The 13954-nt window shown below is 45.2% G+C and overlaps 2 protein-coding genes across 4 annotated transcripts; both read left to right on the top strand.

Moving 5' to 3' along the window:
• The first annotated feature begins 1064 nt into the window (after positions 1-1064).
• LOC147989778 (uncharacterized) lies at positions 1065-6778 on the top strand. Of its 3 annotated transcripts, XM_087545782.1 has the most exons (13): positions 1065-1224; positions 1308-1379; positions 1733-1794; positions 1852-1906; positions 2029-2160; positions 2995-3134; positions 3667-3750; positions 3873-3998; positions 4406-4558; positions 5240-5341; positions 5831-6001; positions 6089-6168; positions 6379-6778. In XM_087545782.1, the coding sequence occupies exons 1-13, from the start codon at positions 1170-1172 to the stop codon at positions 6401-6403; spliced, it is 1257 nt and encodes a 418-aa protein (XP_087401908.1). In that variant the 5' UTR covers positions 1065-1169; the 3' UTR covers positions 6404-6778. The 3 variants fall into 3 exon arrangements, with proteins under 3 accessions (XP_087401908.1, XP_087401906.1, XP_087401912.1); XM_087545780.1 differs by having other exon boundaries at positions 1733-1906; XM_087545786.1 differs by lacking the exons at positions 1065-1224; positions 1308-1379 and adding an exon at positions 1432-1626 and having other exon boundaries at positions 1733-1906.
• A 2677-nt stretch (positions 6779-9455) lies between these two features.
• Positions 9456-12409, top strand: LOC147989777 (putative F-box/FBD/LRR-repeat protein At5g44950). Its single transcript, XM_087545774.1, has 3 exons — positions 9456-11294; positions 11386-11514; positions 11647-12409. Exons 1-3 carry the CDS (start codon positions 9708-9710, stop codon positions 12037-12039), a joined length of 2109 nt encoding a protein of 702 aa, XP_087401900.1. The 5' UTR covers positions 9456-9707; the 3' UTR covers positions 12040-12409.
• The last annotated feature ends 1545 nt before the right edge of the window (positions 12410-13954 follow it).

The following is a 13954-nucleotide window of genomic DNA, read 5'->3' as shown; positions in this document are numbered from 1 at the left end:
TGGCCTATAATAAGGTAAATTATTATGTCTGATCTATTCCATGTGTGCTTTGGGTGTAATGCCATTATTAGGTTTTTCTGATCTAAGTGTTTAATCGTACTTAATAGGTACTCCCCCCATTTCAAAAACAAGTGTCGCTGATTTAATACAACTTTAGTACCTCATTTTTATTAGAACTTCGTGTGGCAACCAAAGTAGACTACTAGATGTAACATGCACACATGAAAAGCCCGAGATTGCGAGAAGGGGCTCAGTGGCATTGATCAACAACATGATCTAGATTTTGATTCCTGCATCGATGTCGTCAAACATTTTAGCAGTAAATTTAACTTGATCAGCGAGTGCACTCTCCTATCTCTCCGAGACAATCATGGACCGATCAGTTTATGGTCATTTAGTGACTGAAATTAAGTCTTTAATGATTGGTAGCGCGTTTATTCTTCAGAAGCTTTATAGGTATAGATTGCCTGGTAAGGTATAGTTGCTCTAAGCATGTCATGACTGTGTGGCTCGGCATGGGACCCCATATATTGAGGATCCCTTGCCTCTAGAGTGTAACCCTGATATCTTGAAATAAACTACTATTGATCTCGCAAAAGGAAAACTTGATCGTCACTGAAGAAGAGGTCGATAGAGCAAGTTCAAATTCAAAATTCATATTTTGAATCAAGAAGCAAGGCAAGGGAAAGGTCGTGACCATTCCTTGGCTCGGATGCCTCCTACAGTGTAAATTTGTGCATGGACAACACGACTCGAAAGAAAGGGCTTCAGGCTTGACATTTGGGCCGGGCTTGGACCTCATTTTGCAACCTGGAAGGTACTTCAGTCCAGACTTGGGCTTCTCTTTTCCGAAATTTTGGGCCGGGCTTTTGGGCTTCGGGTCGGGCTTACACATGCAAACACTAGAAAACAACATTTGGGCCAAGCTTTTGGGCTTCAAGCTTGATTTCAGGCTGCGCTCGAGAAAAGAGTGCATTTCGGGCTTTGGGGCAGGCTGGGGGCTGAGAAAAGAAGGGCGGACTTTTACAAGCCCGGCCCGAAACCCGGCCCGGCATATGCCCGGGTTTACTACAGGGTCTCACTGTCGCCTGCTCATTTCCCGCCCTTTTCACCCCCCGCACATTCCAGAAGCTTCTTCCCCGTCACCACCACCGCCGCCGCCGGCGAGGATGGGGACCCGTGCCCTTCCGCTCCCTTGCCAATTCGAGCTCCTCCTCGGCGAAGGTACGTAACCTAACCCACTCGATCTGCTACACCTCTCCCTCCCTCCGCCGGCCTTCCAACCCTTGGATTTGCTGCTCGTGCAGACCGCGACCGGTGGCCGCCGGAGGCCAGGTTCATCGAGGCCGCCCACCGCGGCGACGTCCGCGGCATCAAGGGTAAGGCCCTCCGCATCCAATCACCCCCTTCACCTCCTACGTCAGTTCGCTCCCTCGCCACATTCGGGGGCTTAGGGTTTTGTCACCGTGAGGCTTCCGATCTGGCCGCGGAGCGGAACACCGGCTCCCCTCTCCCGGATGTCGATTTCGCCTGTGATTCCGGCTCGAGCGCACGCTGGGGCTTGATGACTCCTCGGGGGATTTTTCTCCGTTGCGACTTGTGGCTGAAATTGGCACTTCTCAAGAAGTAATCAGTGGCGATTTCTTCCCGATTTGGGGGTAAAATTGACCCTTTTCTGTCATGGTCGATGATTCCAAAATAAGATTGTACCCTTCTTTTGTGTGAACTCCAGAGATTGCAAAGGAGCTGGACGTGCACGGGCGCGGGATCCCGGTGACGGTGGCCAGCACGAGCTACATGGGCATGAACGCGCTCCACGCCGCCGGCGGCCGTGGCAGGCTGCCCGCGTACGAGTACCTTGTCGAGGAGGTCAAGATGGACATCAACAAGCCTGACACCTCCCAGGGTACACAATTTGTTCGTTTTCAGTTCACGCCTGTCTGATTCTGAACCCATAGTTTCGTGGCTCGGCCATCATCAGTTATAACTGGGCTGTCTGCAATGTGCCTGTGTGGATCTTATTGCTAGATTATTCACCCGTGGAGCATGCCGTTACCTATGCCAACCTTCCTGCCGTCAGGTACCTTCTTGATCATGGCGCCGATGTGCATCAACAACGTTCAGGAAACATCAGTCTTCTCCATTCAGCTGCAGCTCATGGTACAAACACAAGGATCTTCCCTTCGTTGTTACTTTCCTCTGTCGCTAGACTATGCCTTAGCTTCATGCTCAGGTTGCCTTGCTCCCTTGTTTTGTGCTGGACCTTTTTCTGTTTGAGAATTGTCTTGTGTTATACAGATCATGCATGTAGCATCAGATGTTATGTTGGAGAACCTTTAGCTGAATCTGAAGGGAATGCTATCACGATAAATATAAATTGATTTATTTTACCAAGCCCAGCCAACCTAATATAAACAATTTTCTTGTTGCCGTAGATAAATTAAAACATGGCTGAGTTTTTTTTTTGAGGAATATGGCTGATATTATTTGCTTCTCATGTCCAGCGGCTTCTGAATAGCGATTAGCTTTATGAAACTCTAAGCATAGTTGTCATATTAGTTTGGATTTTTCTGCTCACATTTGTGTAAAGAGTACATGTGGCATCGTGTTGTGACCAATTTATTTTGGCACTGCACTATTTATCCTTATAGTCTGTGGAGCTTCTCTCGGGATATCTACTTCATAATCATATGGTATTTTGTTTTAGCCATTGAAACTAGTTTCCCAAGAAATGTCTGCTTACGTAGTATGATATGCAAGTTTCCTGGGTATCTGTTTCATACACTATTTTCCTCACAAATGGTGTTCATTTAGTATGATTACCTGCTTCTCATGATATCTGTTTATGGCAACTCCTTCCATGTGTCTGTCAGCGAAATGTGAACCAACAAAGTTGCTTCCCACCAATAGTAATTGAAACTTTGTTGCTCAAAAACGTTTTTGGTCATATACTGTTCATAGTGTTATGACCTTCCTTTTCTTTTCTTTTTTCAGGGCACTGTGAAATAGTAAAGTATCTTCTCTCTAGAGGAGTGGATATTGATGCACAATCAATTATTGGGACACCACTCGCTTTTGCTGCTCAGAAAGGACATGCTACTGTTGTGAAGATACTTTTGCAGCACAATGCAGATGTAATGTTCAAATCTTCATTTATCTGTTGTTGGCTTTCAACTTCATTTCTCTCTTTTGCTACATTCTCAAATTGTTCCCACCTGTATTTGAGGCCATTATTGCTTGGTGACTAACCATGTCATGCCAAAAGTTAGGAACGCGTGACTTAGTTGGTTATACATTTGGTTCGCTGGCAAGAATCCTTTCCTACAGCTGTGGTCCTATGTGTCACCGGCCTCACAAATGCGTGGAGGGTACCCTTTGGCTTGGCATAGAATGGCACTTTGTAGGCACGATTAGTAAATATTGGCAATCTTCGTAAATCAACCAAATAGGCCCTGCTCATAGCTGTTAATGTGTTAGCCACACGAGGCATGCTAGGACCGGTGACCCACACAACAATTCTGAGGAATCAGTGGGAGCAAAGGTACATATAACTTTTATAAGCTACACTCTTAGAAAAGAAGTATCGGATCAGCTTTGCAAATTCAATCTTTCTCTTGGAATTGTAATATTTTGGCATGAAATTGAACCTCTTTATTTTTTTTTCAGCCCAACAAGGGTACTTGTATTCTTGGACCTTTAGACATGGCGTTACACAAATCTAATGTGTCTTGTGCGAAGCTATTGATTCAGGTATTGTATCCTCTTTTTGTACTGCAGTAGGAATGTAGATTTCTATAAACTGATGTTCAATTTAGTCATTTTTGTATTCACAACTAAACAAATGATTGGCTTGTCATTCTTGCATCTGATAGGGTGGAGCTAATGTGAGCGGTGCTGGCCCTTGTTATAATCCCTTGGTAACGGCTGCAGAGAAGGGCTTAACTGAAGCTATCAAGTGCTTGTTGGAAGCTGGTGCAAATCCAAATGTTCTTGACCAGGTCAGAATGCTCATTTTGTCACATATTCTTGTGTCTTGCCTGGCTTTGTAGTGATATGCAACAACTATACGAGTTATGCGAGTAAACCTACATGATGCTATATGTAATATAAAAATAAAAGGCTGTGCTAAGTTAGCTTTCTTACATAAGCGTGCTACTGTTTCGACTTGTCTTATACTGATATGCAACGACCGTAACTGTAGGAGTTATGATGCAAGTAGACCTACTTGATGCTATCTGCAGTATAAAAATAAAAGGCTGTGCTAAGTGAACTTTTCTGAATAAGCTTGTTACAGTTTCACCACTTCTCCTTTATGCCATCTCTTTGTAAGTTTGTGTCATGAACATTTGCTTATTTCTTAATGTTGAATATTAATTTTTGTAAAGCTTCCGTTGTTCCTCAACAGTTTGGTAGATTGCCAATAGAATTGGCTGCTGAGTATGGTACACGGGAAGACGTTGAGATGCTTTTTCATTCCACCTTGCCAATTTCAACTGTGACAAATTGGAGCGTTGACGGTATCATTAGTCATGTGAAGATGGAAATCAAGCAGCTTGAGGTATGTCACGCTAGCAAATTTTCTTTGCACTCACAACAATTTTGTCCCATGTTAACTCTCTACGCAATGTTGGCATCGATGTTTAGCTAAAACTTCATAGATCAAGAACTAGTCAATGCGCTCGTGTTTTTTATGTGCCTGCTTTGCAGTCTAAGATCCGTTCCTGAAAACTCATCTGATGTGAATGATGCTTTATTGGATAACTTATTTTGCTTGCATGTTAATTCATTAACAGGTGTACCAATTAATTTTCTTAGAAAGCTCTCTTACTTCATTTACTGTCTGTAGAAAGTGACAACTGGGATTTTCAAATCTCTCATTGATGAAAACTGTCCCTTGTCTTTTTCCTTGAGGTTGAAACTGTTAACCTGTATATTATACACGCTATATCGGTACATGTAATCATTTGTAATCCTAGTCTCTAGGCTAGTCCTATTCCTTAGGATCCACTACCGGGTCATGCTACATGCCTTCTTCCATGGTAGTTAGTTAGACTAGCTCTATATATGTGACGGGACATGTAGTGTAAACATTACACACTGAATATACAAGTTAGCGGCAACTGTTTCTTGAGTTCATTCACTTAACGTTGACATCATTTCTAGAGCACTGTTTCTCCCTGACACACATTAGACCTCTTAATATGTACGTATACCTGACCAAGTTATTATGTTTGCCCAGGATGACAATTTTGTCCAAACGAGGGCTTCTGACCTGAAACAACAAGGGGATGAAGCATTTAAGAAGCAGGATTATCTGAATGCGTCAGTGTTCTACACACAGGTATATTCCTGGGCCTTTTATTCCTGTGTAAACTGTAGGTACAGGCGTACAGCCATGAAACATGTTCCTCCATTAGAATTTAAGTTTATTTATAATTAATATTACTTGACCTTGGCAATGTCTAAAAATTAACCAGTTACCTCGATCGTAATGCTCACATGAACCTGTTAAAGACTAGTCACTAGTGAGAGCATCTCGTTGCATGTATGGAGTGTTAACTTAACAGTGTAGACTAGAGAGTTTTCATGCCTAGAGCTAGTGGTAACCAAAAATTGTGATAATTAAGTTTAAATAAATAAATAAGAATAGTGACACATTAATCTCCGCTGTTCGCTTTGCTGTGAGGAATTTCAGGTGCGAGTTGATCTTTTATCACAGTTTAACTCCTCAGTCCTTGTACCTGTGGACCAAATGACAAATTATTGGTCTAAACCGAGCAGCATGGAATGTGGCAACACCAACAATTTTTCACTGTTTTGTGTGCTGCAGGCTCTGAAGATGGATAACTTCGACGCGAAGTTGTTATCAAACAGGAGTCTTTGCTGGCTTCACATGGGTAATGGGGAAAGGGCTTTTGGTGATGCACATGAATGCATAGCGCTTTGCCCGAAATGGGCAAAGGCACACTATCGGCTAGGCGCAGCTTTTATGTTTATGGAGGTGCAGTAGAATAGCTCAGGCTGAAAATTACGTTGCTCCTTTCATATCTGCTGTTTGATTCCAAAAAATGCGCCTGCCTTTCCTTAGGATTACAACGGTGCCTATCAGTCTCTCTCTCGCGCTTTAGAGCTGGACCCTGAAAGTAAGGAGGTCGAGAAATTATTCTGGTGAGAGATACTTCTGCCTTCTTGTGTTTTGTCGATTGCTATGGTAGAATTCAGTTCTTTTCATTATTCTGATCAGCTGATAAGAGATAAAATCCGTCTCGTTGTATTTTCTTGAGTGTTATTTGTCAGCAGTTACATGCTTTGGGTGTTTGCCATCTTCGGTAGAATCGAGTTCTTCATTTCCATGTTCTGATCAACTGATCCTTGCAGGGAGGCAATGGAACTAATGAGTTAGCTGCTCCACGCCGACAACAGAGAGAAGCTCATGCGGAATGGGGAGATCTTTACCTGTTCTCTCGGACAAAAACCGCTTAACTTTGAATTATGGTGGCCTTTTTTCATGTAATTCTTTGACCGCAGCAGCAGCTTAACCTTAGAGCAGAACACATTACTGGCTACTTATTATGAGTTTTGTGAAATTTGCATCATGTTTGTACATGGTAGAAGTGTGGCAGTGGATGATGAATTGAATTGGCTAAGTTAGAGTGAAGTGTTTGGTTGAAGATTGTGGTATTGCATTTGCCAGTTCCCATATTTTGCACTGTCCAATCTCTGTACCCTACTGAGCATGTAAACCCTAGTATTTTTTTGATTTGTATTTGCCCGTTCCCATGATCTGTTTTTTTTTGAAAGATCCAGCTCGGCTGGCTTCATTTGATTTAGCAGAAGAGTGATAGAAATACAAAGTTTGATCAGAGCTATCATAGCAACAAAACAAAATAAGGTGAAAAAAGAATGTTCATGGGGGGTGGCTTTCCATTCCCCCAAAAAACTCTCTGACTCTAGGTTTTATCTCGTGCCTAGATCCCGGAACGGGGGCTCGATGGCCTTGGCTCCAGCAAGGTGCCTAGATCCCCGAACGGGGGTGATTTTCCCTGATCGCCCTGATGATATTTGACGGATCCACTTCCTTGTCTCTAAAAACACAATTGTTTCTCGCGTTCCAGAGCTCCCAGGTTGTTGCCATGATCATGATTCTTTATTCCTTTCCTCCCCTCTTTGTTCGTGTGAGAGATGATTTGGCAGGTCGTTGATGTTGTGGACGTCTGTTCTCTTTGTTGGGGGGCCAGTGAAGCGCAACCCCTCCACTTTGCAACCTCTGTCCATACTGCCTTCGATAGATGACAGTTCCAGAATAGATGGACTCATGGACGGATGTTTCTAAGTTTCTTCTGCAGAAGTGGCAGAAGTAGGAGTTTGGCCATCCATGATCTGTTGATGATACTAATTCTTCCAATCTCTCAAACTTGGCATTGTAGTACTGTTTTCCTGTTGAAATGCTTGCTGATCTCTAACTAAACCATTTCATTTGCTTCCTTTTGATAATTTCGGAAAATCGAAGTCGGCGGCTGCCTTTAGTGTTCCTAAGGTGTAGAAAATCACATCAGTCCTGGTGAAGATTCTGCTGATGAGCCTGGCCCTGTTCGACCGTAGCTCCCAACTGGATGTATATCCTACTTCACGGTTTAATCACGGTCGTTTTGAAACCTGGATACTAGGTTCATGTACTTTGAAACTTGTACTACGTTGGCGGGTAATCTGTTTAAAAAATGAATGCTGAGGTTCTGACACACAATTTGTGATAAAAAATTGAAATGAATTAGTGTTTTGAGATCTGATTTTGTCCGTACAATTTGTGGCTTTTAAAATCTTGGAACATTTTAATTCTTGTTGATGATGTATATGCATGTAAAGGCGGCATGTGAATTTGGAGAAATCATGTGTTCCCAAAATCGGAAGGCGGCTTCTAGGCGCCGGTAGGCCTGCTCAAACATCTTTGTACACTGGTTCTAGCGTCCCCGCACCATGGTTCCAGCAAACGAAATAGCCGGTCACAACAAAGAACGTCCCGCTCGTCGCCGCTTGTAGCACCTGGCTCCACTGGTGGCCGGGCCGATGGATGCCGGTTCCATCATATACCTACAAGGGTTCCAGCTTCTACGCTTGGTGGGTGTAGCGCGGCCGCCCCCGCCCTCCGTTCCCAGTTGCCGTTTGGCCTCTCATCACCGGAGCTCGCCGGGTTGAACCCATTACGCGACGCGTGAGAGGGAGGTGGAGGAAGAGAGGAGTTACTGCTAGTTGTGAGGTAGAAGATGAGGAGTGAAAGCTGCGGCGAAGTAAAATGAATGGCTGTGAAACCGACGCTTGAGGGGGTGTTTGTTTCAGAAGTCCTATGACTTTTTCTAGTCCTAGGACTCTTCAATAGAGTCTTTTTCTAGTCCTTATAAAAAAAGTCCCTTCCGTTTGGTTCATAGGGACTTTTTAGGGACTTTCTAGTCTCTGCGACTAAAAAGTCTCTGAACTAAACACCCCCTGAATAGATAAAGCCCTTTCCAGTGCTCCATCGTGGACAGGTGCTAAGCATGTCACATAAGCGAGAAAATGACATGGCATCGCAATTAAAAGAGGAGAGAGAGCAGCACTTTGGTAACCCTAGGAAGAACCAATGCCGAGCGCGTGAACCTAGGCAAACTATTTAAATGAAAGATACTGACCAATGCATGAAAGAGTGTAGGTGATAATCATTAAGGTTGCTGCCAATGCATGAATGCTTAGATGAGGTGCTAAGCACATTAAATAGCTTAGCAACTATACTCCCCAATGCATAGGTGCTTAGCTTATGGTTGCTAAGCTTCATTTAATAATTTAGCAACTAAAGCTCTTCATGTATTGGTGGGCTACCTTCCTTTAAATGTTTTGCCTAGGTTCACGCGCTTAGCATTGGTTCTTCCTGGGGTCACCACTCATCTCTCTCCTCTTAAATAACTTGCCACATCAGATTTTTTGCCTATGTGAAAGGCTTAGCACCTGTACAAGGTGGAACATTGGGAGGGGTAAATAAAGTAAGCTTAGCAACAGTAAGTTAAACACCCATGCATTGAGGGGTTGAGTTGCTAAGCTATTTAATGCACTTAGCACCTCATGTAAGCATCTTTGCATTGGAAGAGTTCTAAGGATAAAAGGAGGCGCGGAGTGTGGGTAGGCCTAGCTGCACATGTGGATGTGTACACGCGAGGTACGCCGTTCCGCCGGACGGCCGATTCTAAATGTTTCCCAAATTGAAAGCACGCCCAAACTGGATCACCGAAAAATAAAAATGTACACAAACACAATTCCCCTGTGTGATTTATTTTAAAAGACCCGGTGTATATTCAGACCCATTCATCAAATTTTTTCCTTAGAGCTGCAAACCAAAAATTCTGCTGCCGCGTGGGACCCACTCATCAGTGAGTGAACCTTTTTATTTATTTCTTTCTTTTTGTTTTCTTCCCTTTCTCCTCGTCCGTTCACTTCCTCACTTCCCTAAAAAAAAAACCTCTTCCTCACCATCTGGCAGAGCGCCGCCGCCGCCCCTCCCCTTCCCGGCCACCGCCGTCGTCCCGGCGCCCCACCCCTAGCTCAAGTACTGCCGCGTCCCGGTCGCCCCTCCCATCCTCTCTATTCCCGGCCGGCGCTCGATTCCAGGTCTGGCCCTCGATTTTTCCCCATACCCGAAATCCCCAACCAGACCAAACCCTCCGTCGTCTCCCTCGCCAGCCATGGAGGCGGCGGCGGCCGCCGCATCGGCTGCAGCGGCGGCGGTGACTGCAAAGGAGGCGACGGATGCCGCCAAGGACGCGGCTGCGGCGGCTTCGGCTGCGGCTTTAAACGCCAAGGAGGCGGCTGCGGCGGCCTCTGCTGCGGCTTTAAACGCCAAGGAGGCAGCCGTGAGGGCCTCTGCTGCGGCCTTGGATGCCGAGGAGGCAGCGGCTGTGGCGGCGACTGCAGGCCAGGCGGCGACCGCTGCGGCGGCAGCTATGCAAGCTTCCCAGAAGCGTAGGTTTGCGGATGCGGCGTTGGATGCCGAGGAGGCAGCGCCTGCAGGGCAGACAACGGGGCCGATAAATGCCGAGGTCGCAGCGCCTGTGGTGGAGACTGCAGGTCAGGCAGCGACCGCTGCCGCGGCAGCTATGCAAATGCAAGCTTCCCAGAAGCGTAGGTTTGCGGATGCGGTGTTGGATGCCGAGGAGGCAGCGCCCGTGGCGGTGACTGCTGGGCAGGCAGCAGGGCCAATAAGTGCCGAGGAGGCAGCGCCTTTGGCGGTGAATGCAGGGCGGCCGGCGGCCGCTTCGGCGGTGGCGACGCAAGCTTCCAAGAAGCGTAAGTCTGCTGCTGTGGCGTTAAATTACAAGGTGCCAGCGCCTGCGACGGTGACTGCAGTTGAGGCGACGCCGGTGCCATTGCAAGCATCCAACAAATGTAAGTTCCCGATCATTGACGTGGACCAAGATCCACCAGGGAGCAGAGACGTCGATGATGCGGGGAGTGTCGATCACATCGGCCGCCTCCCGGATGCCGTTCTCTGCAGTATCGTCTCTCTTCTCCCCACCAAGGAAGGTGCCCGCACGCAAGTCATCTCTCGCCGATGGCGTCCGCTATGGCACTCCGCTCCTCTCAACCTCGTGGTGGACCAAGAACTCAACAGCAACAACCACAATTTGGGCGACTTGATTTCAAAGATCCTCTCTGTGCATCCTGGCCCCGCACGCTGCTTCTCGCTCTGCCTCTCTAGTAGCAAGTATCATGGCAAGATCAAAGGCTGGCTTAGTTCCCAAGCCCTGGACAAGCTACAGGAGTTTGAGCTCATCCCCAAGCACTGGTTTGACGTCAGGGATACGTTCTACCTACTGCCATTGTCCGTCTACCGCTTCGCGCCCACGCTCCGTGTGGCCAAGTTTGGCGGCTGCCGTTTCTCCGACTGGATTGTGAAGCTGTCGCTCAAGTTTCCGTGCCTCAAGCAGCTCACCCTGGATAGAGTCGCCATCTCGGAGGACGCTCTCCAGAGCATGCTCTCTGGCTGCTATGCCTTGGAGAGCCTTGAGCTAAAGAAAAATTCTGGCTTTTGTCGCCTCTGCATCAGCTCCCAAACTCTTAAGAGTGTAGGCTTTTGCACTAACTGGTTTAAAGAAAGTGTCCCTTTGCAAGAGTTGGTCATCGAGGATGCCCCGTGCCTTGAGAGATTGCTACCACTTGTTCCACAGGTTGGCCCAAGGACCATACGGGTAATGTCGGCACCTAAACTGAACATATTGGGTGCACTCTCTACAGGCATAACAGAACTTCAGCTTGGAACCACAGTTTTCCGGGTAGCAGCAGTCTTCATCCATTGCTCATTCAGCATTCCTATATGCAGGCTGTTGTTCTTATGAATGCACTTGTTTTTTTATGTCTTTGCACAATATGATTGCTGTTGACTTGACAACCAAAATGCACAGCGTGAGGGTGTTGGTTCTTGACTACACTAATCTGGATATAGTGGTTAACTTCCTCAAGTGCTTCCCCTGCTTGGAGAGGCTGCATGTCTTTGTGAGTACATTAACATAGCTGCTTGCTTTAGATGTCAAAATCAGAATTTGAGTTGCTGTGTTATCTAGCCAGTTATCGTATTGCTAACCTGTTGGTAACTTCTTTTGCATTATTTGTTCTCTCCATTTCCAGTTCCAGTCAAGGATGAGTTGTATTAACCCCCAGGAGTATGACCCACCGGAACTGATTGAATGCCTTGAGCTGCATCTAAAAGAAGTACTGTTGAAGAATTATAATGGCACCATCCCTTTGTGTATTGACTTCGCCAAGTTCTTTGTTTTGAATGCGAAAGTGCTAAAGAAAATGAAAATCACATTGCCTTACCACCGGCAGTACAACTGGTTTGCTAATCAACACCGGCTGCTGCGGACCAAAGATAGAATTTCTCAAGATGCTCGGATTGAACTGAGATGCGGCAATAATGTTTATTTCAGAGACAACAGGAACACCCATGATTTGTCAATGGCTGATCCTTTTGACGTGCCCTCCAGCGGATGTAAAAAGTGTAGTGGATCCCCATTTTGAAGATTGCCTTGTCTAGTGTTCAAAGCCCAACTTTATGTCGCTGCTTTTGTTTCTAGCCTGACGCTCAAAGAAAGGATCTACTTCACTCTGTGATGGAATGTTTTGTGGCTTAGTCAGAATTATACCTGGTGGCGGAGGAGGTGGTGTCTAAGCTCAGGCTTCAAATCCGAACTTGCCGCTTGAAGGGGTTCGTCAGTAGTTTATTTTATATGTGCTATTGCGCTGGTTTAGATCTGTAATGCTTAGTTGGTTGTGGTAATCTGTTTTGTTGTTTGGTCCTGTAATTTAAGCTGCTGATGGAAGCAGCTAGTACTATATTTATCTACTGTATCCTATAACTTGCTTTAGTGAAAAAAGATGATGACCTTCATGCCTTCTGTCTCAAATTTATCCCTTTGCAATTCATGTCAGAATGTTTGCAACCTTGTCTCTGCTAGTTTCAGTGAATAGTGCATCTTTGGTTTGTAGAAGTGTTCATTTATCGTTCCAGCTTTCAGGTGATAATTTGATGTCATGAAACCATGTAGTGGTCTAGCTTACTTGATTTTTCCTTCTCTGCATATACGCAATAATATTACTCCTCCTTACTGATTTGTGCGGCAGCATCTATACTCATCACATTGGTGTTTAGGCCGCCTATTAGTTACTGCAATATATATATTTCAGCAATATGGATATTTTTCTATGATCATTTCTCTATCTCTGTATGGTACAGGGGTATACGGTATTACCCTTAGTTGGCACTTGCCCGTAGTGACCATGCATAGGCAACAAGAAGCTATTTCATGTTAATAATTAGTAATGGTAGCTACTGGTTTTTGCCAGCTTGGTAATTCCTCAAGAAATGTTTGGTCTGTTACACAGTTTTTGTGTGTTTATAATCCTTTTCCGTTTGGTAACTTCATTGTCATGGTTATTATTACCAGCCTGCATACATACGTATATCCTCTGTTTTTTTTTTGGAGTGATCTGGGTGTTGATTTCATTTAATGAACACATGCCACTTTTGAAGTCATACAAGCTTGAAAGCACACAGGTTGAACCTGACGCCTGCCCCGTTCCGTTAGCTTGCTTGGATTTTTTTGAGTTGGCTCTGCATCGAATTATCCATTTTCGTCTTCATTCCTATCTATACTGCAGCAGCAGTACATATATGCTCTGTGGGAATGTATTTAATTTGAGCATCCTATGCTGAAGCAAAGCACATTTTGTGATTTTCTTCTAGTATTAACCAGCAATACCTGCTTAATGTTCCATGGCAGGGTCGAGGCATTGAGCAGTGCGAATTCAGAGGTGCAGTGGCCTTGACATAGGGGATCAGCTTTGGCAGGTGAGAGGCAAGGAGCCTGGTCATATGATACTGTGATGTACACGAAAGCGCGGCACTGCCAGCTTCAGCTATATATTTTGGATATTTATCTTATTATTAAGCTATGGACTGCTGTCATGTGCATCAGCAGGAAGCTGTGAGATCATCATGTGAAAGACACGAAGGAAGCTGTGATGTTTGACGAGGACACTAGGTTTCTGGACGAAGATGATTAAGCAACTCTAGCTGGCCGTGATGGCGCAACATCGAAATGCTTAATTAGTAGCTAGGTCTACCTGTCGCACAGCTGATGAATTGTTTGGCAGACCAATCTGGTTCAACATGTGAATGTGTTGAGATCTGAAATGCAGTTGACAGTGAGATAAGAGTTGATATCTGTGCCGATTAATTAAGGGAACCAGAATTGGATGCCCGGTAGTATGATTTTCATTCCGATGATTTAAATTCTCACAGTATGGGATGCAGGTTACTTGAGATGTAGAATTCTACAGTAACATGTAGAGGCCTGGGTATGTACTCCCTCCGTTTCTTTTTACTCTGCATATAAGATTTGGTCAAAGTCAAACTTTATAAAGTTTGACCAAC

The sequence above is a fragment of the Triticum urartu genome, chromosome 1A, assembly GCF_056163025.1.
Source record: "Triticum urartu cultivar PI428250 chromosome 1A, HENAU_Tu73, whole genome shotgun sequence".
Lineage (NCBI taxonomy): Eukaryota > Viridiplantae > Streptophyta > Magnoliopsida > Poales > Poaceae > Triticum > Triticum urartu.
Note: the sequence above shows the minus strand (reverse complement) of the source record. Positions and strands in the feature narration are given on the sequence as shown.

Bases quoted from the DNA above. Each gene is read 5' to 3' on its own strand.
- LOC147989778 (XM_087545780.1), top strand. From the start codon at position 1,170: ATGGGGACCCGTGCCCTTCCGCTCCCTTGCCAATTCGAGCTCCTCCTC. The intron at 1,907-2,028 runs GTACACAATTTG...TCTTATTGCTAG, and splicing joins CAAGCCTGACACCTCCCAGG to ATTATTCACCCGTGGAGCAT. The intron at 6,002-6,088 runs GTGCAGTAGAAT...GCCTTTCCTTAG, and splicing joins CAGCTTTTATGTTTATGGAG to GATTACAACGGTGCCTATCA.
- LOC147989777 (XM_087545774.1), top strand. From the start codon at position 9,708: ATGGAGGCGGCGGCGGCCGCCGCATCGGCTGCAGCGGCGGCGGTGACT. The intron at 11,295-11,385 runs GTAGCAGCAGTC...ATGTCTTTGCAC, and splicing joins TTGGAACCACAGTTTTCCGG to AATATGATTGCTGTTGACTT. The intron at 11,515-11,646 runs GTGAGTACATTA...CTCCATTTCCAG, and splicing joins TGGAGAGGCTGCATGTCTTT to TTCCAGTCAAGGATGAGTTG.